Source organism: Manis javanica, chromosome 16 (assembly GCF_040802235.1).
Source record: "Manis javanica isolate MJ-LG chromosome 16, MJ_LKY, whole genome shotgun sequence".
Lineage (NCBI taxonomy): Eukaryota > Metazoa > Chordata > Mammalia > Pholidota > Manidae > Manis > Manis javanica.
Genome location: NC_133171.1, coordinates 34530925 through 34555793, shown reverse-complemented (window position 1 = coordinate 34555793; position 24869 = coordinate 34530925). Strand labels below are relative to the sequence as shown.

The window sequence follows — 24869 nt, the reverse complement described above, 5'->3', positions numbered from 1 at the left end:
TGCTACAAAGCAAAGAGAAAGATGAAGAGAGTCCCCTGGGGCAAGCCAGTAGTCACGTCTCTGTAGTTCACTCAAACAGGGAGCTATTGCACGGACAGTCGGTCACGTCATGGAATTCATAATACAGTCACTTTAGTTCCTTAATGCCTGTGTATAAAATGCAAGTCCTCCTAAAATGTCAGTTATATTATGTCACTCTTATCCTCCTAACACCATCCTTGGTTAACCAATCACACCTGTTTCTTCTCTGGCATCACCTTTTTCTATCCAACCAGACCTCCTTTCAGCAAACCTAGTGGTCCAGCACTTCAGGCTCTCTGTCCCCCTCCCCCCACCCCTCCTCTGAACCCAGCGATGAGTCAACTTCCCTGCCCCGGCACAGTACCCGACTATTAAGCCACCCCAAGTCTGCTGGATCTAATCTCTTAAAACCCTCATACTGGCCACTCATTCCTGCACTTTATCCCACGCTGCCCTGCATCAAGTTTTATTGGTTTTACATGTGTGTATTTGGTATCTACAACAAAATAGCTAGCTGAATGAAAACAGAGTACTTCCTAAACTGTATTTCAAAAACAGTCCTGACTACACTGAAGGTCAATACAGCCCTGTTGAAAGTAAACAATATTATTCTGGACATTTTTACTGATGAGGAATTTATCACCAAGAAATTATTACTCTTCATGATGAGAAGACACTCAGAATTCTCAATCCCAAACTAGCATTTGTTTGTAAGGAATGATTTCATACTCATCTGTATAACTCTTACTATCTGGAAATTGTCAAGACTACCAAAGCACCTACTTTTTTCACATTTATAAAAACCTGATTTGCTTCTAAATTCTACACTTCGAGCCTTTAACCAGACATTCCCCACAAAAGTTTTCAACCCTTCCTCTACTACACTACTTAAACCACAACATAAATCTTAAATGTTGAGTCATATTTGTAAAGAAATCAGACACAGCTCTGTCCTCATGCAGTTTAAAGTCTAGTATGAAAATAACAAACCAAGTCTGCTTTAGTCTTCCTACCACAGAACATGCACACTTCTGATGTAAAGGCCTGAACAACAGTTTGGGAATGTTAGTACCATTCGTCAAAGTGTAATTTTTTTCTTCCTTCTTCAAAAATGCTTTAGTCAGTAACCTCCTCCAGCTAAAACTATGACCTTCAGGAAATGCTGCCTGGCTTCTTTGTATATTTTAATCTATATCTCTGAATTCCTGTAAAGTATATTGATTAGAGAAGAATGCAAATAAAAATTTATGGCCATTAAAAGGGGCCAAGCTATAACCACAAAGACATAGATTACACAGGGACATGCCAAGAGAAATTAGAGCTAAGTAAAGCGGCAATGTAGCCCAGCATATTGTTTTTTTCCCCCTACTTCCCTGCCTTCATTTTTTCTTGATCACTCCTTAACTCCCTGTCTTTGTACTGTGGCATGATGGGGTGATATGACATTTCTTTGTAGAGCCAGAAGGGCCCAGGACCAAATCTCAGCCCTTGACACATTCTAGCTATTTCATGCTGAGTGGCTAACTTACCTCCCTAAACCTCCACTTTCTCACAAAACAAGGATTAAATCAGGTCACACGTGTTATGTATCCAGTCCAGGATATGGCAAATCATAAGCATTCAACAAATGATAATGATGGTGATGAAAGTAATAGGTTAGAATGAGTACGGAAATCAAAAAGAAGAAAATGTATAATTCACCACAAAATGGGACTAAAGTTATCTGATGAAACTACTGAGTAAAATTTTAGTGTTCTTACAGTTTGATAAAGTAGTTGTTTCCTATTTTATCAACAAACACTAAAATCACTTGGAAGTGCTTAAATGACTTTCATATAAAAAAAGATTAAGTTTTTCTTCTTACCATAAGATAACTTTAAGTTCAAAATGAATTTTGCCATTAATTCATCTTCACTGAATATAAACCGCTCTTCTGTATTCTTCAAAAATGTTAACATCATAAAAGTCTATAAAAAAGGCTGTAAAATTGTTCCCACTTAAAGCAGATTAAAGGGACATGAAGACTAAATGTAATACCTGACCATGAACAGTCCCTGCCTTGGGAGAAAATGGTATAAAAGATCAACTAACAAATTTGGATATACAAATGTAAATTTATGAATTTGATAACTGTTGTTATGAAAGAGATATCCCTATTCTTGGGAAATATATAATTATTTAGGGGTAAAGAGCCATGATATTTATAATTTACCCTCCAAAGACTCGGATTAAAAAGTATAAATACACATCAAAACACATCTAGCAAATCAGAAGCTCTTGGGGTGTGGCCGAGCAACCTATTTTGACTATTTTGACAAGCCTCCCAAGTAAGTCTGATGTAGCTGTTTAAATCCACTTGTAGAAGTCCCCAGGTCTTCAAAAAAAAAAAATCTCATTTGCAGATTTTAAGAACCAAAACACTGCTTTATAATTTCAGAAGAGGTATTTCTCATTAGCCCTTTATAAAGTCACTGCTTCAAGTATTCTCCTAGCTCATCTGTGCCCACAGATATGAAATCACTCAAGATAAATATGCAATGGTCAAGAACACAGAGCAAAAGAGAGCTTTTTTTCTATTTTCTAAAAGTTATCACTATATTATTAACAGCTTCAGGATTTACATTTGTTTCCCGTAACAAAATCAGAAAATAAATAGTAGTGTGATTCAGTCTGGGGGCCATGAAGTCACTGACGTTACAACGTGGGCGAAGGATATCTGCGCCATGAGTAAAATAAGCTTTTCAAAAACACGATAGAACATAGATAAAAATCTGATAGTTGGGTGTCTCCCATGCAGTAACCAAGCAGGTCACTAACAAACAGGGTGTGGCTCAATGTTGAAATCCAGGGCCTCTTCTCTCGAAATGCATTTATGTATCAATAAAAATTTAGACCAAATATCAGATACAATATTAAGGAATACGCTTGCCGTATAGCTAACCAGTGCTGAAGAATATGCCTCCACTATAAAATGTTAATTAAATGGATCCGAGGCAAGTAAAGCAGATTATGTGGACTTCCTCAGACTCGCAACATTTCCTAAAAATTGTTCATCCCTTTAAAGTATTCGTTCTGAATACAGTCTCTCAGTCATGGCTCAAATTCTAATTCTAGGTCCACGTGAACAACTAAAAAGGAATTTTCCAATCTTTGATAGCTGTTAAAGTGCTTCAAAAAATAAATGGCTTCCTTCTTTCTTGCTTTCCCGCACAGCAAGGCAAAAGCTAAATCATAGGTACTTAAATCTTAGGTGCCATTTCTGAATATCATTTGTCCCATAAATATCTAGATAGCAAGACAGATTTAAATGTGACCAGTAACAACACAAACTAAATAGTGACATAAGACCCTCTTGTTTATAAAGTGTCATAGGCAGAATGAACATAGGATAATTGTAGATAATAAAAGGATGGCAGCAATTTTATATTTTAGAGTAATTCTCTAGGGGAAATTTAGCTAACCGAAGTCACAAGTACATTTGATGACAACCAGCTCATGTTTTACCACTATAATTAAAATTATGCTAAAAAATAATACATAAACATTACTGACACCAATAATTCGCCTACAAACCATAATTTGCAAGGTAAATACTCTGGTCCACTCAGTGTGTGAAGACACTTGGAGAGGCAGCAGACTTAGATGTGTTAGCTGGACTTTATTGTCACAAGTATTCTGAAGAAGGATGAATCAAAAGGGAAATCACATTTGCCAGGACAATCACTTTAAGGACAGGCTTAGTTATACAACTGAAATACCAGAACACTAAAATTTAAATACATTTGGAAAAAAAGCAGAGACGTCTGTTCACCAACAAATACAAGTTTTAATTAAACAGTCTGTTTAGTTTAAACAAATGTAATGCTAGCTCTGATGAATATAAAATAAGGCTATATTAATTTTTTCTCTAGAAAAAGCTGTACAAAAAACCCTAACCAAATATTTTAAGGAAAAATATGTTTATACATATGGATGTAATAGTAATTTCAGCTCTCATAAAAGCCCCACAATGTTTACTTTCCTCAGTCATTAAAATTAACCGTGCCAGAATCATCCCCTAGGCACTGGGTATACGCTATTTTACAGCTGCATAAACCATAACTTCCTAAAACATGGGGAATAATTAGCAAATGGCTGGAACTATTAGGCAGAGAAAAGTAAGCACAATCTCATAGCCACGGAGAACCTGCTGGCAGACTTGCAGCATATCACAGTGCACAGAGAAATCAAGCACTAGACACATCCTCATTCTAAGTCATGTTCTCATTTCTTGACTTCTAGTGTGGTTCTACCAGTAAGCAGCTGAGGCAAGTTTCCCCTTCTGTTAAACGAGGGACATGAACCAGAGGATTTGAAAAGTGCCTTCCAAGTGTGAATCTAAGTAAGATTATGACTAAGGACCAAAAATTGCCAGCCATTCATCATCAAGTATGAGGAGTCTTCACTGACTCCCTTTCTGTGAGGAGAGTATGTAGGGAAGAGGAAAAGAAAAGTAAAAAGGTCTTTTGGCCCCAGGGTCAACCCCTAAGGGACTAGGGAGGGGTGAGCAGCGGTGGGGGGCGAGGGCGGGGGAATGTTAGCATGCAACTAAAGGATTACCTCGAGTAAGGAATTCTTCAGCCTGCTGGCAGGACTCTTAAGACAGGAGGCAAAAGGCCAAATACCTACTCAATAAATTCTGAACCCAAACCCCGGCTTTCTGTTAAAATGAATAACTAAAGATAAAGTACTTGAGGTAAGAAAAAGGATTTGGTAAAAGGGTTCCAAAGGCAATTCACACAATATGCCAAGTATCATGCTTTATGCCTAGATGGATTACCTCCTTTAAACCCTCATACTAACCTGCCATTACCACCATTTAACAGATGAGGGCCTGAGAAGGTTAAGGTCACACAAACCATACATTTGCAAAGCCTGGACACAACTCCCTGTCTGCCTGACCTCTTGCTGCCTTCCATCTTTGGCTTTTATATCACAGATGGATAACCTTCTAAGAAACATTCTTCTTTCAAAGACAATTTGCTCTATTAGCTAACCAGAGAAAGGTCAGCCTCTAATAGTAAATTAGGATTCACATGCATTTCCTCACAAAAACATCATAAAGCAGAGGGTCTCAACCTTTTATCTCAAACACACCACAGGATACAGCTCCCAGCAGTAGAAGAGGTTTTTCTTGCAGAAATGATTTTCAACTGGGGAGTGGATAACATGGCCTCAGTGAAGGACACATCAGAATTTGGGGAAAGGATTTTGGGTGGTGAGAGAGGGGACTAAAATGCCTCTCCAGTAATTCTCATATGTCCCTGAAACAGGAATAGTTTTTAAAGAAGATGATTAGATGCTATTACATTACTCATACCACTTATGTGCTACATGATGGCTTAAATAGGATTTTTAGGATAGCTTAAGAATATAACCACGTTTAAAATAACGTTTCTGTGTGAGAAGACTCTACCAAGTCTCAAACAACAGACTTAAGTCATCCCCCTGTTTCCAACTTCAGGACTGTCCATACAAGTTGGGGTTGGGGGAAGTGAGCAACAGTTCACTGTGAAGGCCTGCAGGTTCTTCAGCTGAGGTTTGCAGAAGGGCTTCAGTGGGATCCAATGCCACCATGCAATTGTATGCCAACTTTGTGTACATGTGTATTCTTCTGGATTCTCTAAACAACCCATGGCACACGCATCTTCATTTAGGGACTGCAACTATTAATGGCATCACACACATGGCAGTGTAGACACAAAATGCCAATTTCTAAGTCATACTAAGTATAAGAAGTAAAATACGTCCAGATTTCTGTCTCTAAAATCCATCTTTGTTCTCATCTAACCCTCTGCCATCCACATAAGTCTGATGCCAGAACCTGATTTGAATCTTGAGGAAAAAAATCGTACTGAGAACCTCAGTTTTCCATGCTGTATCTAACATATAAATATTTACATTTTTCTCAAATTGCTGAAATTTTCCAGAGTCCAATAATAGCATCATTTACTAATGTCACAGAATGCACTGTAATTACTGGGCACTTATCTTCCTACCTCCATCATTACCCACAAGCCACATACCAAATGCATGTGAAATGCTCTAGAATTTAAACTTTCAAGTTGATATTTAAAATGTGTGCTTAGAGCTGTACAACCCATTACTGCACAATGAATTAAAGTATTCTTTAATTCTGCAAAGCAATTCCAAGATATGAAATAAGTATAAACTGACCTTCATGAGATGCTGATTTATCCATTTTGTAAACGTTTTCTTTTGAACTTTGTCCCGTTCATCTGGAAGAGAAAAAAAAAAGATAAAAAATAAGATTGGTAAAGTCTATGAATAGGAGACTTTGTGATTATGCATATGAATCAAAATAAGGTAATCAAAAAGGACTGCCTAGTGCATTTGAATTTTCTTGGTAACGTTTTGCAATGTACAGCTACCTGTAAGGAAGTGTTGAGAGATATCTGTCAGACTGGTCTCTTCCCAGTGTCACATTGGCCAACATTATTCCATTAAACAAATGCCTTCTACATATTCTACTGCGTCATCCGGCCTCAGGTGAACCCTTGCACTGAACTTCCCAAAGCACCTTACTATATAGTGCATCACACTTGATCTTCACAACCATAAAAAGAAGGGTAGATAGTGTCATTCCCACCTTACCAAGAGGAAACCAAGACAGAGATGTTAAAAGACTCATCCACTATTATCCAGTGCTCAAAATTGTGATAAAAGGCAGGACTTACATTCAAATCCTTTGGTTTGAAGTAGACTCTGGTTTAATTACTAACCATCCTTATTCTCTCCTAGATTCCCTATATTAAAATGTCTAGTAAAAAAGGAAATGGCCCAACTAAATCGTTGCTTCAGGGACTGGTTACTATAGACATGGTGCAGAGCAGAGTGAGGGAAGGTTTCTTACGATTTAAGGAGAAATGTTCTCCTTAATGTTCTGGTTCATCAAATGAGTACTTCAAAAGAGAATCATAATATTCCAACCACATGATGACAATCATAATATTCCATCTAGAGCTGACTTTCAAAACGACACTACCTTTTCCCTCCCTGCCTCTAGGAGCAATCCCCTTTCCTGTTTCCGTCCTCCCTCCTTCTCCATCTAGCACAGCTCTTTCTCTTTTCTTTGGGGGCCACACCACAGTTTCATGCTCTCCATCCTTTCCCTGGGGGTGTCATGTCTCAACTCTCTTTATCTCTTTCCTCCTAATTCTTCATCCCTGAGCTCTCTTAGACTATTTTAATGGGACTAAAGTTTCTTTGAGCATGTTTGTCCTATTGATTAGAAGTATTTATGGACATTGTTAAGAGATCTGAGCTCAAGATGGAAGTACCGCAAGGCCCTGAACTCACCCCCGTGGCCCCACTAAAGCCAGCAGATAAGCACAGTCCTCACCAGGTACAGCGGCTGGCTCTGGCAGCCAGGGGGAACTGCACTACTGGGCTCCACAGGACCAAAACAATCAGAGACCAAATGTAGCCACATATGGGTCAATTCTCTCTTGAGACTGAGTAAAAGTCTAAAGAGAGCCTTCCCAAAACCCTACAGTCAGGAGGGATCTCACAAATACAGAGCATCTCCTTAAGGAGCAAGGGATTTGTGCCCAGATCAGGCACCCCAACCTCTGGGACCTGCAAGGGAGAGACAAGTCCTAAAAACATGTGGTTTTGAAAACGAACGGGGCCTACATCTAAGAGACACAAAAGGCTGTGGGGAATGGGAAGTCAGCTCCTCACTAGCTCATATACATACTCAACCCAGGACTGAATGCAAAAGCAATCGTTTAAAAGTGCCTAGACAAAATGAGGAGATTCATCAGCTAATCTTAAAGCATCTGCCAGAGGTACAGGGGTCCACAGGAATTTCTCCAGGAACGTAGGTGCTAGCAGGTGCCACTTCGTGCTCTTACTCCACTTCAGTAGCACCACTGGTAGGCACCATCTTAGCATTCCCGCTACCTTGCTGGCTGTAGCGAGCTCGCCCTGCCGCCATGCTCTCCCACAGCCAGAAGGCTTGCTCCAGCCCCAGGCTCCCCTGCACACCCACCACAGTCAGAAGGCCAGCCCTGGGCTCCTCTACAGCCCTACTGAAACCCTCAGACTCTCCCCAGCCCCAAGTTCCCCCGTGGCCCCACTAAAGCCAGCAGATAAGCACAGTCCTCACCAGGTACAGCGGCTGGCTCTGGCAGCCAGGGGGAACTGCACTACTGGCTCCACAGGACCAAAACAATCAGAGATTCTCGGAAGACTGCCACCCCAGGGCACAGCAAAGATGGCAGGCTATAGCAAACCCCAATCTTCCTTTGAAAATGGCCTATTTACTTGTCCAGGAGCATCAGCCCGAGGGACAGGCTCCAAGTTCACCATACATCTGAAGGGTCACAGAGGTGTCCCCAGGGAATAAAGGCTGGGGGAAGCCATCCTCGTGCTTCCCTCAGCCTTACTACAACTCCCAGGACCTCCCAGAGTTTTTCCTGGAGCCCTGATTTTTTCAACGGTCACCAAGAGGACACCTCCAATTTGCTTGGTCATTAGGCCAGCAGGGACTACAACACTGGTTGCTCAGGACTGTATATATTTGCACACTTTAAAAGCTTCTGCCTGAGGGTCTGGCTTCCAACCAGCCTAAAACTAAGTACTGAGTAAGATCCCTCTCTTTCAAACACTGACATGGTTTGGCACAACCTCAACAATTGGGACCCATCAAGACTAAATCAAGCTGCTTACACAATCAGAAAGCCAAAGGCTCAAGAGACAAGCAAGAGCTGGGCAGGGCTGGACAGTAAGCTTCACGGCCCACACAAGGCCACTCCTTTACGACTGGGATAGGTAGCTGATGTGCCTAATGCATAGAAATGAGCACACAGAGACAGACAAAATGAGGGAACAGAGAAATATGTTCCAATGGAAAGAATAAGATAAAACCTGAGGAAAAAACTTTGTATGGAGATAAGTAATTTACCGGATAAAGAGTTCAAAGTTATGGTCATGAACATGTTCACCAAACCCAGGAAAAGAACAGATGAACACAGTGAGAACTTTCACAAAGCAAAAGGAAATAGAAGAAAGTACTAAACAGAAGCCACAGAGCTGAAGAAAAAAATGACTAAAGGTGTTCAATAGCTTATTACAGGAAGCAGAAATACAGATTAGTGAACTGAAAGACAGGGAAACATTAAGTCACCCAAACACAACAGCAAGAAGAAGAAAGAATTTTCAAAGGTGAACACAGAGTAAGGGACCTATGAATAGATAATATGAAGTATTATAACATTCACATTACATGGGTTGGATCCCAGAAGAAGATACAGAGAAAAGGACAAAAAATTTATCTGAACATGTAATTGCTGAAAACTTCCCAACCCGGGGGAGGAAACAGACATCCAGGTCCAGTAAGTACAGAACGTTTCAAATAAGATAAACCCAAAGAGGTCCACATCAAGACAAATTGTAATTAAAACGTCAAAAGTTAAGATAAAGAGAGATCTTGCAACCAGCAAGAGAAAAACAGAATGTACCAGGAAATGCCATAAGACTATCAGCTGATTTTTCAGCAGAAACCGTGCAGGCCAGAAGGGAGTGGCATGGTATATTACAAGTGCTGAACAGAAAAAAAACTTCCAACCAAGAATATTCTACCCAGTAAGGCTATCATGCACATTGAAAGAGAGATAAAGAGTCCTCCAGACAAGCAAAAATCTAAAGGAATTCATCACCACTAACTCGAACGTACTAGAAATGTTAAAGGGACTTATTTTAAGCAGAAAAGTCACTAAATAGTAACAAGAAAATGTATGAAAGTTAAAATCTCACTGGGAAAGGGAAATATACAATAAATGTAGTAGACTGCTCATAAAGCTAGTAAAAGAAGGTTAAAAGACAAAAGTAGTAAAGTTAGCTAGAGCTACAATGATTATTTAAGCAATACACATACAAAATATATGGAAAACATGGCATCAAAACCACAAAAAGTGGGTAGGGGGAATAAAAAGGTAGTTTTTGGAATGCATTCAAACTTTAGTTGCTATCCACTTAAAAAAGACTGATATATATAGACTGTTATATGTGAACCTCATGGTAACCACAAAGCAAAAACCTTTAGTAGATACAAAAAAGCAATCTAAACAGAACAGCAAAGAAAGTCAATAAACCACAAATGCAGCAAGCAAGAGGAGAAGAAAGGAACAGAGAGGAACTATAAAAACAGTTGGAAAATCATTAACAAAATGGCAGTAAGTACATACCTATCAATAATTACTTTAATGACAAATGTACTAAATGTTCTAATCAAAAGACATAGAGTATCTCAATGAATTAAAAAAATAAAGACTCATCTATGAATTGTTTACAAAAGACTCACCTCACCTCTAAGGACACACACAGACTGAAAATGAAGGACAGAAAAAGATATTCCATGCTAATGGGAACAAAAAGAAAGCTGGTGTAACTATAGTCATATCAGACAAAATAAACAGGCTTTAAAACAAAGATTGTATAAGATACAATGAAGTGCATTAGATAATGATAAAAGGGTCAACTCAATAAGAGGATGCAATGTTTGTAAAATGTATGTACCCAACATAGAAGCACCTAATATATAAAGCAAATATTAGCAGACCTAAGGGAGAAATTGACAGTAATACAATAATAGCAGGACACTTTAATACCACATTTATATCAATAGACAGATCATCCTGACAGAAAATCAGTAAGAAAACATGGTTCTTAAATGACACATTAGATGAGATGGACTTAATAGGTAGATACAGAACATTCTATCCAAAAGCAGTATAATACATATTCTTCTCAAGGGCACATGAAATGTTCTCCAGAGTGGATCACATGTTAGACCACAAAACAAGTCTCAGTAAATTTAAGAAGATTAAAATCCTGTTAAGCAAATTCTCTGTTCATAATGGTATGAAACTATAAATCAGTTACAAGAAGAAAACCAGAAAAATCACAAATGCATGGAAATCAAACAGCAAGCTACTGAACAACCACTGAAACAATTTCAACAACAGGCAACTGAAATCAAAGGGGAAATAAAAAAATACATCGAAACAAATGAAAATGGAAATATAACATTCCAAAATCTGTAGGACAGCAAAAGCAGTTCTAAGGGGTAAGATTACAGCATTACAGGTCTACTTCAAGAAACAAGGAAAATCTGACAACCTAATGTACACCTAAAGGAATTAGAAAAAGAAGAGCAAACAAAGCTGAAAGTTAGTAGAAGGAAGGAAATAATAAAGATTAGAGTGGACATATGGATCTTCCTCAACATATAGTGGGGTTACAGCCCAAAAACCCATCATAAATTGATAATGTCTTATGTTAAAAATGCACTTAATACATCTCACCTACCAAACATCATAGCTTGGCCTAACCTACCTTAAATATGTTCAGAACACTTACATTAGTCTACAGTTGGGCAAAAAAACCTAACACAAAGCCTATTCTATAATGAAGTGTTGAATATCTCATGTAATTTATTTACTATTATACTGAAAGTGAAAAACATAATGGACATATGGGTACAAAATGGTTTTAAATGTATCAGTTATATACCCACATCATCACATGGCTGACTGGGAGCTACAGTTCAATGCCATTGCCCAGCATCATTAAGGTATTGTACTGCATACTGTTTGCCCAGGAGATCAAAATTCAAACTCAAAGTTCAGTTTCTACCAAATACACATCACCTTCCCATAATTCGTAAAGTTAAGAAAAGGTGAAACATCCTAAATCAGGGACTGTCTATAAAAGAAATAGAGACTAAAAAAGCCAAGATCAATGAAACTAGGAGCTAGTTCTTTGGAAAGATAAACAAAATTGACAAACCTTTAACTAGATTCACCAAGAAAAAAAAAGAGGGTTCAAATACATAAAATCAGAAAAGAAAGAGAAGTTACAAACTAATACCACAAAAATATAAAGAATCATAAGAGACTACTACGAAAAATTATCTGACATCAAATTAGATAACCTATAAGAAATGGATAAATTTCTAAAGCATACACACTTCAAAGACTGAATCAGGAAGAAACAGAAAATCTGAATAGACCAATTACTAGTAAAAAGACTAAATCAGAATTTTTAAACTCTCCCAAAAAAACAGAAGTCTAGGGCTAGACAGCTTCACTAGTGAACTCTACCAAACATTCATAGAAGATTTCATACCAATCCTTGTCAAATTCTTTCAAAAAATTGCAGTGGAGGAAATGTTTCCAAATCTATTTGTCAAGGCCATTTTCCCTGACACTAAAACCAAGACTTCAAAAAGAAAATGAAAATGATAGGCCAGTATCCTTGATGAACACAGATACAAAAATCTTCAACAAAATATTAGCAAACCAATTTCAAAAATTCATTAAAAGCATCATACACCATGCTCAAGCTGGATTTATTCCAGGGATGCAAAGATGGTTCAACATCCACAAATCAGTCAATGTGATATACTACATTAACAAAATGAAAGATAAAAACCACAGTATCTCAACAGATGCAGAAAAAGCATTTGAAAAAAATCAGTATCCATTCATGATAAAAACTCTTAATAATGTGGGTTAGAGGGAACACACCACAAACATAAATAAGGCCATACATGTAACAAATCCACAGCTAACATCATACTCTATGGTGCAAGAAAAAGAAATAAAAGGCATCCAAATTGGAAAGGAAAAGGTGAAATTGTCACTACCTTCAGATGACATCATACTATATAAATAAAACCCTTAAGATTCCACCAAAAAACTGTTTGAACTAATAAATGAATTCAGGAAAGCTGCAGGACACAAAATAAATATAAAGAAATTTGTTGTGGCTCTAGACATTAATAATTATCAGAAAGAGAAATTAAGAAAACAATCCCATTTACAATTGCATCAAAAAGAATAAAATACCTAGGAATAAATACCTAAGGAATAAATCCAGAGTACAAGGAGATGAAATACTTGTACTCTGAAAACTATAGAACACTGATGACAGAAATTGAAAAAGACACAAGTAAATGGAAAGCCATTCCTTATTCATGTAGCTGAAGAATTACTATTGTTTAAACATCTATACTGTCCAAAGCAGTCTACTGATTCAATTACAATCGTTACCAAAATTCCAACAGCATTTTTCACAGAACTTGAACAAGTAACTCTAAAATTTGTAGAGAACGACAAAAAATCCTGAATAACCAAAGCAATCTTGAGAAAGAAGAACAAAGCTGGAAGGATCATACTCTGTGATTTAAAACTTACTACAAAGCTATAGCAATCAAAACAGTATAGTACTGGCAATAAAAAAAAAACAGAGACACAGACCAATAAAACAGAATACAGAGCCTAGAAATAAACCCTTACATATATACTCAATTAATTTATAACAAAGAAGGCAAGAAAATATAATGGGGAAAGGACAGTCTCCTTGATAAATGATGCTGGGAAAACTCAGCAGACACATGCAAAATAATCAAACTAGACCACTATCTTACACCATATACAAAAATTAACTCAAAATGGAATAAAGACTTGAATGTGAGACCTGAAAACATAAAACACAGAAGAAATACAAGCAAAGAGAGAAAAAGCAGGTGGTAAGCACCTTGGCATTGGTCTTGGCATTGAAAATCTGACTCCAAAAGCAAAAATAAACAACTGGGACGACATCAAATGAAAAGACTTCTGCACAGAAAAGGAACAAACGCATCAACAATATGAAAAGGTAACCTACTGAATGGGAGAAAATATTTGCGAACTGTACATCTGATAAGGGATTACTATATGAAATACATAAAGAACTCAAAGCAACAGCCAAAGAAACAATATCATTAAAAAATATCTAATTAGACATTTTTCCAAAGAAGTCTTATAGATGGCCTACCAACACATGAAAAGATATTCAAAATCACTAATTATCAAGAAAATTCAGGTCAAAACGACAATGAAAATTTACTTCACACCAGTCAGAATGGCTAGTATCAAAAAACAAGAAATAATACATATTGGAGACAATATAGAGCAAAAGGAACCCTTGCGCACTATTGGTGGGAATGAAAATTGGTGCAGCCACTATGGAAAATAATGCAGAAGCTCCTCAAAAAATAAAAAAGAAATACCATATGATTCAGTTATTCTACTTCTGTGTATTTATCAGAAGTAATTGAAAACACTAATTGAAAAGATGTATGTGCCCCTATGTTGATTGCAGCATTATTTATAATAACCAAGATGGTGAAACAATCTAAGTGTCCATCAACAGATGAGTGGATAAAGATGTGGTATGTATGTGTGTGTGTGTGAGTGTGTTGTACATACAGAAACACAATGGAACATCTCTCAGCCATAAAAAAGCAGATCTTGAGCTTTCAGATTATCCTAAGTGAAGTCAGATAGAGAAAGAAAATACAGTAGAATTTCATCTGTATGTGGAATCTAAAAAAAAAAAAAATGGATTAACAAAACTTACAGATATGGAAAACAGACTGGTGGCTATCCAAGAGGAAAGGGGGTAGGGCGCTAAGTGAAATGGGTGAAGGGGTACAATTGTATGGTGATGGATGGTAGCTAGACTTATGGTGGTGATACTCTGTAGCATATACAAAGATCAAATTATTATATTGTACATCTGAAAGTAATATAATGTTATATACCAATTTTAGCTCAAGAAACAAACAGGAAGTTTCTGCTCAAGAAGTGGGGTTGAATCAGAAGTATTTTCTTGCTGTGTCATCTATAAAATTCGAGAAAATACTTTAAAGTACACACAAATATATTTTTTTCTTTTTCTGATCTTAGATCTCTATAACAAAGTGGAAACATGGCCAGGCTTTATCTCTTTTTGATATCTAATTAAACCTGATCTAGTGGAGAATTTATCAGAAAAAAAATCACCTAAGGAAATCTGAATAAAGGATAGACTTTAGTTATTTTAAAAAAGTACTTATGCTCTTTACAAGAACTTCAATATAAACAAAAATGTTTAAATAAGTCAACTTGGAAAACATCTGTAATATGAGACAGAGGTTATTAACATTAATATAAAAATATAAAGAAGAACAAAAAAGATGAACACCTTAATAGGTAACTAGGCAAAAGCAGACAGGTTATCCAAAGGAAATAATGACCACAGGTACTCAACCTCTCTAGCAAGTAATAATAATATAACACAAAGTATCAAATCATAAAGATTTTATTTTAAAAAGATAACTCATGTTGACAATGGCACAGAGAAGAGACACTCATATTGCTAGTGGGAATGTAATTTGCTTTAAATCTAAACCTGTACTGTCAATACTGTGGCCTCTAGTAACATATACAGCTATTCAAGTTTAAATCAAAATTAATTAAAACAAAGTAAAATTAACAATTCACTTCCTCAGTTACACTAGTCACAATTCAAGTATGCATTAGCTAAGATATTGGACAGTACAGATATAGAACATGACCATTATCACAAAAATTTATATTGGACAGCACTGCTCTAGAACCAAGTTCTACTGAACAATACTTCTCTGAAACAGTTTACCAATAAATATATAAAGCCTTAAATATATATATATATATATATATATACACTTTTCCCAGCAAGTCCACTTCTAAAGCTTATCCTACAACTATAATCATGGTTATGTACAAAATGTATCTATGAGAATATAAATCAGTGTTTAAATAGCAAAATAAACGTTTTGGTAAAAAACAGATGTTCAATAATAAGGAAACAGTTAAATAAATTTTAGTAAAGTGATCCAATGGTTTGTTCAGATTCAATTATTTGCAAAGCTATTCAATGACGATTTATTACCTAGGGTTTTCCTACTCTTTAAGGACAACATGAAAGGGAGGGAAAGGGGCCCATAAAATCAAGTTTGTATTTCATAAGCATTTCTTCTCCCAAGTAGCTCCTTGAAACCCCTTCCATTTCCTGTCTTTGTCAGGGAGAAGCAAAAAGGCACCAAACATTGGCTACCATTTGGTTCTCCCCATTACAAGTTCTGTATAAGCCCAAACTTCTAGTTTACCTCTTAACATTAGGTACTTAGAAATGGGAGGGGTTGCAGAAGAAGACCCAGAAGATCCAGTCTTGCTATATCTAAATATAAATGTTCAAAACTTATGCTGAAATTGTTAAATTTGCCTGATTCCCAGTGTAAAACCCCTAGGCCCTACTCTACCAAGAGCAATGATATCAATTGTTATTAACCAACATTATCATCCACAAAATATTATTAACTCCTCTGTTGACTCCTTTGGGGCACCATCTACACCCCACTCATCTTTTTTTACCCTCCAGTAGAAATGCCATAATGTATTTATGCACTCAACAAATACATGCTCATGATAGGAATTATTTCTCTAAAAATGACAATCTAATTCAAGATAATAATGTACAACTAACTACATACTTAATAGTGAGTGATAGATACTACTATATGTCTGAGATAATAATGGTGTCTTAAATGTCTTTCAGCCTTACTATTCCTAAAGAGTTCAGTTAACCTGAATGACTAAAATTACTGCATAAGACAAGAAGAAAGAGAAGCAATTCACTAGTCTTCCTTACTGATAAAATGGAGATTCCACATTTGCTTTATTTCCTCACTCATTCATTCCAGCATCTATCAGGCCCTTTGATGAGTCCAGTGTCACAGTGGTGCTGAGACCACCATACTGGACAGAAAAAGCACTGGGCCTCACACTCTGGAGGTCACCATCTAATGAGAGCGCCTGGCCTGAAGGCGTGTGATAAGCATACCTACTGAGCAAAGGATGGAGCATTCACCCTGTAAGCAAGCACAGCTCGAGCTCGACCAACCCTGCCCAGGACAGTCAAGGGGGGCTTGAAGGAGAGGAAGTAGATTTGCAAGATAGAAGGCAGCTGTGTGCAGACTTTTCCGTCAAAAAGAAACCCTGATTTAATAATTTCATAGTGAAAGAAACTAATTAGAACCCAAGTATTGTGATTCCCTCCAGAGTTGCTTCCATCCCCTGTCAAAACACTGTCATCTTTCATACTGAAGTGCAGAACACACCTCGATCACAGACGGGGTGATGGGAATCTGGCCCTGCTGTGTGATGTGACCTCTGGACGAGTGAATGCAAACAATGGAACCTCTGTGCCAAAGTCTTGTTCATATCACACTGTCAGCAGTGCTTTCTTAGCCTCCAGCAAAAAGAGAACAGACTGGGAGGATAAAAGATTACTTCCTACGTAATATCCATACTATTCCCATCCAAATAATAACTTAGGAGCATAATGGTAAGTTGTTAAGATAACATTAAAATGTATTACTAATTAAAATTCCTTATAACTCAACAATAGACAGCATCTGTTTCAAGTTGCAAAATATGAGATTAAGGCATTCCTGTATCTCTCCTCCAAAATTTTTCAAATTTATTGAATCATCATGTAATAATATGAACTCTAACAAATTTACTCTGCCCCATTAAATTTAATGTATTATATGTATTACATAAACTTCTCTTAGTACATAACAATTAACAAAATATATTTCTTACTCTGTAGATTAATAAAAGTTGGTCCTGTATTATAAGGGACATGACAAAGTAGAACATATGTCCTAAACACTAACCACTTCTTGGTTTATTTCTTAGCCATGTGGTATACCAAGAAAGTTACTTAATCAGTATTTATATAATCACCTCCAAGTACGGATGAGAGATTTACTTAAATAATACAACTATTAAAAGGGTATTTTGATCACTGAGGTTTTGTGGTAGTGGTTATTTCTATAGGCTCAAAAAAGCACTGCTGAAATATCAGATGGATGCTAAACATTTGACAGGTAACAACTGAGCTAATATCTGGGAATTATGATCTATAGCTGAAGTTTATGAGTAAAGTACAAAGACCAAAGCTAATTAAACCCACTACTTCATAAACTCTCATAGTCTTCCAAGAGTAACGACCTGAATCTTTTCTTTTGAACCATGACAAACCCAGATGAATGAGTCCCATTCCAGTAGACCAAGGGAAGTTCTTTACCAGCAGAAGTCCTCAGAACGCTATAATAATGAGGGAAGAGTTGACGTGGACTTCAAGGGCCTCAGCTTTCTTCAGGAAAGTAACTTACAGTCAGGGAATAATTTAAGTCTGGGGAGACTGTGATTTACCACTTTCCATAGATGCATTATTTCAAAAAGGAGTATTCCAGACTACAACATCTAATTTTCCAATTACAAGTCTCATAATGGTTCTTTATTTCATTTCAGTGAGGGATGTCTAACACTGAGATTTATATTCAGGGTAATGTTGCTATGACAACAAAAAGGGAAAATCATTCCTGGGATTTTAACCAATTCTATTGATTTTACAGACTCTCCAGTAATTTTTTTGAATAAAGTTTTATAGCATGCCCTATTGGAAAATTATTTCATTACAGAGCAAGTTTTAAATGAAAAATATACATTTATGATCACCTTATAAAGTACAAAATAACAAGATATGTAACAACACAGAATGAATAACAGAATTTGAAAAAAATACAAATGTGCATAAAGAGCATTGATTATTAGGACATACACTGGTTTTTAGTAAAATCCAGTCGAAGCTAAACCCACTTATTATCACACACAAAATAAATACTAAGACTATTTAACCGCATATCCTATGCACAACAACGGGGACGAAAGTTCTCTCCAAGGAGCCACAGATCTTGTCCTGTGAGCTCGTCCAGATTTCTGAAAGGTGCCCCACAGTCTGCTAAACTCTCACCATGCAAACCAAGCCAGGTCACGCAATTTTCCTTTCTGTTCTGCGAAAACAGTAAAGTGGTGTTACAGTGATACTACTAACCCATACAGCACATTAGCCCCACCAGCTTTGCGGTCCAGTCTTGATCATTTTTCACGAGCTGCCCCATCATTCTGCTGAAAATCTGTCCAGTAGTCTCCTAAACTTTCTGTACAAACTCTGATGTGTCAGAGTCCTGTTAACTTTCTATGTAGAAAGGAAAACATTGACTAGACACGCCTACCTGCAAGCTGAAAACCAGTCAACTCCCACTTTTAAACAAACATTAGCAAAACGAGCCTCCTCCAGTATTCTGTAGGGGACACATACAACTATTACCAAAAAGAAACTAAATTACCTATTTCTCCTTTTAATATTAAAGCTGTTCCTAAGAAGTCCCTTACAAAGGGTTTTGATTTCCTGTTTTTGCAGACCAATAGGACGGTAGATTTCCCTGCTGAAGTATCTCCTCACATTCTCTCCTGTAACACCGCAGGCGGAATTCCCCTGGAATTAAAAACCAACACCCAGCCTAATGTGTTTAACTCCTCCTGATGCGGGTGCTATGAAGGTGACTTAGAAAGCTCAACTTTACCGGTAGATACACCCTTAGGGGTCAATGCCACTACCAAGTATTTATGTACACTTCACACTATTTTTCATTTGAATTTCACAATTCTTTGATCCATGTGGGGAGATTAAGAAACTAGTCTAGGATTCTACAAGGCTAAGTGGGATCTTAAATCTGATTCGAAAACCTACTTCTTTTCATGTTATCAAAACAGAGAACCCCTAATCTAATAATGTAGGGGAAACAAGGAATCTTCAATTCACAAGAACTTCACTTCTCAAGCACGAAGAAATGAAAAAAATGTCAGAAGTGAAAACCCCATTATAAAGCAGCGACAGACACAGTATCTTAAGCACACCTAATTTTGTCTGAAACATTAGACAAATAGAACTACCTAAATAGAAACTGTATGGACAATCACCCCCACAAAAAAAATCATTGCTTATCTTCAGCAATAGGGAACCACCAAATTCTGTTCTGCCAAGGGAAAAGCCATGACTAAATTAATTGTTGCCAATATGCTTTGAAACATCCATGTACAATCTGGAACTCTGAATACACCAGAAATAAAAAAAACTATCAACTTCTATAGAGAAGTATCAGCTTAGTAGGCATCCTTGGCTCCCTTTTTCTCCCTTTCCAAGTGTCTCTGTTTTAGAGCACCTGCGTTCTCTATAATAAAGCCTAGGCCTACCTATTTTACTGTAAGACGATTATAGTAATAGTAACAAACTGGGAGCACTTACTATGTGCCAGGTATTGTTCTCAGCTACATACATGTAACACATATTCTTCATGTTAACCTCACCAACCCTGTGAGATTCTGCCCATTTACAGAAGAAGAAATCTGAGGCATGTAGGGATCAAGAATTTGCCCAGGATCACACAGCTACTGAGGACAAGGGGTGGGGAGAGGACGTAGGCTGCAAAAAGCAAATTCAATTATCATAATTTCATACTTGGAAAACAAAGTGAGAACTTTTTAAAAATAGGTTAAACAACAAAATGAGGCATGGCCAAATCTTCAGTGGTGAGGATACACAAAAGACGGAATCTGCCTTCCCAGATCAGTGATTCTGAAGAATGGAGGAAGGGTGGATAATCACAACACTTTTTCAAAAGGTCACATCAGAATTCAGGGCAATGATGAGATCTCTGTGTTTAATTAGTAAGAATCAAATGTGAATTTTAAAAGAAGATTGGAAATACTTTGCAAAACGCTCTACCTTTAAAAAAGAAAGAATGACATGCTGGACTTGTGTAGAAAAAAAGAACAGGGGGAAAAAGAAGTGGATCCATCTAGTCAGTTCCCCAACTACTGCCCAGAAATAGCTCTGTAGTATAACACAGTAGAATTAGCAAGGGAAAGCTGTTAGGATTTTTGTCATTATAGAAAAAGGAAACTGGCTGAAACAAGCAGCTGGGATTAGACCAGCTCCTGAAACTGATGACAATGTGTAGTTGTGGACCAGGGAGTTCGATGAGAATGGGTCAGACCCGTTGCACATCACCACCCCTCCCCGCCCAGTCCCACCTCAGGCACCCTGTGAGCTACAGCACCCACCAATATCACCCAGGGGCTCTGCCCTTGTCCTGGTTAACAACTTCCTCACCCACTTGGCATGACCCTCACCCACAGTGGCCCTAGACGACGTCACTAGCGACTGGAGGTTGTAGGTGAAATGGTAAGAGGAAGGGAGTCCTTGATTCCGTTTCAGCTGAAAAATCTTACCAAATATTCCCATAGAAACATCATTATGGTTTTTTTCTATGAGCATAGAACTACAAATTCCAGTTATTCATTTTCCAATTAATCCAACCTTCTCCCACTGATGTGTGTGATCCACCTCTGTGGGACTATAGACCTAGAAGAAGATACTTAACATCTGAGTTTTAGCCACAACTCCCTACCCCAGACGCTTTTATTCAAAGCAAGATTCTTACTAGGAAAAGTCTATCAAAGTCAAACTATTAAATTATGCATCATAAAAAAAAGTTTGCAAAACATTTTAGGATTCCATCGGGGAAAGTATATCAATAGATTTCGCAGTAATTTCTTACTTTAGTCACTGCTGCAAAGTTCCATATACTTAAAGCCCATAGCCAGTCTCCCCACGAATGCTTCTGCCGCTGCTGTGCTTACTCCCAGCAATGGCAGATTCTCACACTTGCATAATGCAAAGAAAGACTTCTGTTGGGAGAGGCTCTCATCTTTCATTTTCAAGGTTCAATTTTTCATTGCTTACCAGAACTCTTCTTGATCTTCTACAAGAAACAACAGCATAAACAGATTCTAGGGTTGCCCCTTTCTTATTACTGGCTTTATCAACTTAAATTCCCCATGTTGGTGATCTTCTTAGCTTTTGGTTTTTTTACAACTTATTTGTTAAGATTGGAATCTACATTAAATTGACATTTTCCACTGTAGTCCCTCCTTAATCAAAGCATAATCTATCTACAGCTTCTGTGCTAGGTACTCAGTATGGTTAAAAAACACATTTAAAAAGGAATTATTAGCATATCTAAATTATAAACTTCATTAAAAAAGCTCTTGGCATTTTCAGAAATCCTTAATCCCTCTGCCAAGGAAATGAAAATAATTTAAAAAGGAGATATTTCAAGATGAGCATGGACCTGACAATGTATCTCAAACATACAGCTATAATATAATCTTCAGATTTATACTACCTGGCAGTACATGAAGAAATTAAACAACATTACAAATGAGAGTGAGAAAGCATTTAAAACAGAGAAAACCATTATTAGAAAACATAGAAAATTGTTTTAAAAATAGCTGGGTAGGAAGAGTGTTTCAAGACAAGTTACAAAATCCAAAAGAAATTGAACATACGAAGGCTGAAAAATGTGATGTAATAGCAGACACTGTTAATGAAGTTTTTTTAAAAAAAAAATGACTGAAAGAAAACATATGCTACATGTATAATACACCCCAAGAATATCCAAAATAGTTGAATAACTCCTGTTAATCAGTAAGAAGAAGGAACACAAGCAGCCAATGCAGAAATGGGGAAACACTCAACCACTCTTCTAATAAGTTGAAATGCACCAGAAGTAAATGATTTCATATTGGCATAAATTTATAATGATAATAATTAACGGCAAGAAACAGGTAGTCCCAAACAACATTGGTGGATGTGAACAAAACTTAATTTTTTAGCACAATTTGTCAATATCCATTACAAATTAAAACGAATGTAACCTTTTGAAGCAACAGTTCCATTTATAGGAAATCTAAAAGAATACTTCCATATATATGATTACCATACAACAATGTTTACTGTAGCAAAATATTTTAAACCATTTAAATGTTAGTCAACTGGAGGCTAGATCAATTAATTATACCTTACCCATCCTATAGAATATTAATAGGGGAAAATTTGCACATGGTGACACGAAAAAGATTCCAAGATATATAGTTAAGTGGGGAAAATGCAAAATAAACATATATAAAGGATGCACATCAAACTGAGAAAGAGCAGTTTCACCAGATGAGAATGTTAGCAGGAAGGAGAGGGGGCTGTTGCAATGTATTTCATATTTCAAACTTCTAGACTGAGGGCTTGGATCTTTTACAAGGAAGACGTATTGCGCATTACCGTTACTTCACGAAAAAAAGTGCCTTAAGTTCTTTCATTCATTTTTGTATTCAATACTCTGGTAGACTCCATGGAGGATATAGTAAAAAGACTTAAGAACCAGGTCACAGTAGCCCCCACTCAGATCTGAAGGCAGCACTGCAGCTTTGGGTGCGGGCTGGTAGCCCTTAGGCTGCAGGCTGCAGAAAGCCAGGGAGAGGGGAGGTGAAGGGGTGGGGGGGGTCAGAGGTGCAACTGGTGACACTTTTTCAGATGATGGCTGCCCAGGTGGGGATACAAAATGATGAGTCTGCAGAAAGTCTCTGGAAGGAGAATCAGTAACTCAGAATATATTTAGAAATTGTCCTGCTTGGAGGGTAACCTTGTTCAAAGTTTAATTGCCAGGGAACAAAGTGCAGTATGGATTTGCCCTCCTGTGTCAGGAACCCAGAAACAGGACAAGGACAGAATGTGCTAACTAAGCTGAGGCATCAATGGTGTAGAACAATAGACGCCATAAATCTCTTCCCACAAATGCTCTTCTGTGTGTCTCCTCGCCTGCTGCCACCATCCCCCAACTCATTCGTCCGATCTGGTGCTCTGCTGTCAGTGCGCGGCTGTGCGGCAGGATCAACAGTATCAGCCGGGAACAGAGAGGCCTGGGTTCCACTCTGAAGAAGGGTTTGTTGGTATGTGTTCTCATCATCGGCCAAGATTTGGAACATAAAACTCCTAGAATCTGCTTTTAATCTACTTTCTCCCACATGAACGTCCTAAAAACATAAGAACATGAAAAACCTTCCAATTATAGATATGCTACTAGAACATTTAAGCACTGTTTACGATCTAACCACTGCAGCTCTGAGTCAATATTAAAGATAGAAAGTTTCTGGAATTCCCTATCTGTGTGTGCTACACTAACTTAAAGAAATTAGAGTTCTTTTAGAATCTTAGCCTTTCTTTCCAGATTCAGAGGTCTGGTTAAGAATATATCCCAAAGCACACAGATATTATATAAATTCATGAAAACAAATTAAACAAGCATCTGTACATTATTTATACATAAAATAAACATATTATGTTTATGAACGCCATAGATAATTGGGGATTTTAAAGTCTTTAGTTTGAAATTTTACAATTATAACTGTATTTTGTAAGGAAAAGAAAACTGTTCACTTTAAAATTCAAATTAATCCAATGTATTCTCAAAAATTATTGAAGCAGCCTCCAGTAGCTAGATAAAATACAAACAACAAATTACAGAGAATGCATATAGTTTCTCAGATTTCTTTGAAATTTCATGACTTGTTGATTTCTGAAAAACCCTATTTCTTCTGTCCTTTACACTATTTCCCGTCCCAACCAATACCCTTAAGATAATATATAGCTATATAAGCACCTTAAGTATTTAGGTGTCTTTAGACTTTAAAACATTATAGGAATTCCCCTCTATTCAGTTCACTATCTATTTGATAGACTATGGGAGGCAGCTGAGGTAGGAATCGAGTACAGACTTGGGAGTCAGTATGAGGACAAGGGACCGACTCATACATGAGTCTAAATCCTGATATCAACACTAGCTAGCAGTTTCAGATTGGGAAAATGATGTAACACCTGTGAAACTCAAGTTTTCTCATCTGCAAAATACAGTCACCATTTTCAGGTACCTTACTAGATACCCATCACATAGCACTATTACAAGCACTAAATAAGATGACATAGTATAAATGTAATACAGTAGGTCCTTAACAAATACTACTGGCTTCCTAGTACCTAATTCAATTAGCAAATATGTATTGAGCACCTACAATGACTGTCAAACTCATGTCAAATTTACTACGCTGTGTACTACAGAATTTCACATGATCTCACAACAATCCACTACTTTATTTATGTATCATCATCCTCATTTTACTGATTAAAAGTAA

General features: G+C 37.1%; 1 protein-coding gene across 24 annotated transcripts in view; it reads right to left on the bottom strand.

The window, feature by feature from the left end:
- The window catches only part of DST (dystonin), a 397695-nt gene that overhangs the window by 220641 nt on the left and 152185 nt on the right, over window positions 1-24869 (bottom strand). For 22 of the 24 annotated variants that reach the window (XM_073224747.1, XM_073224742.1, XM_073224734.1 and 19 more), the window contains one exon: window positions 6238-6299. In XM_073224747.1, coding sequence (XP_073080848.1) covers window positions 6238-6299 — 62 coding nt within the window. Of the gene's footprint in view, window positions 1-6237; window positions 6300-18837; window positions 18934-24869 lie in introns of those variants that run through there. The other 2 variants (XM_073224752.1, XM_073224749.1) reach the window with 2 other exon arrangements.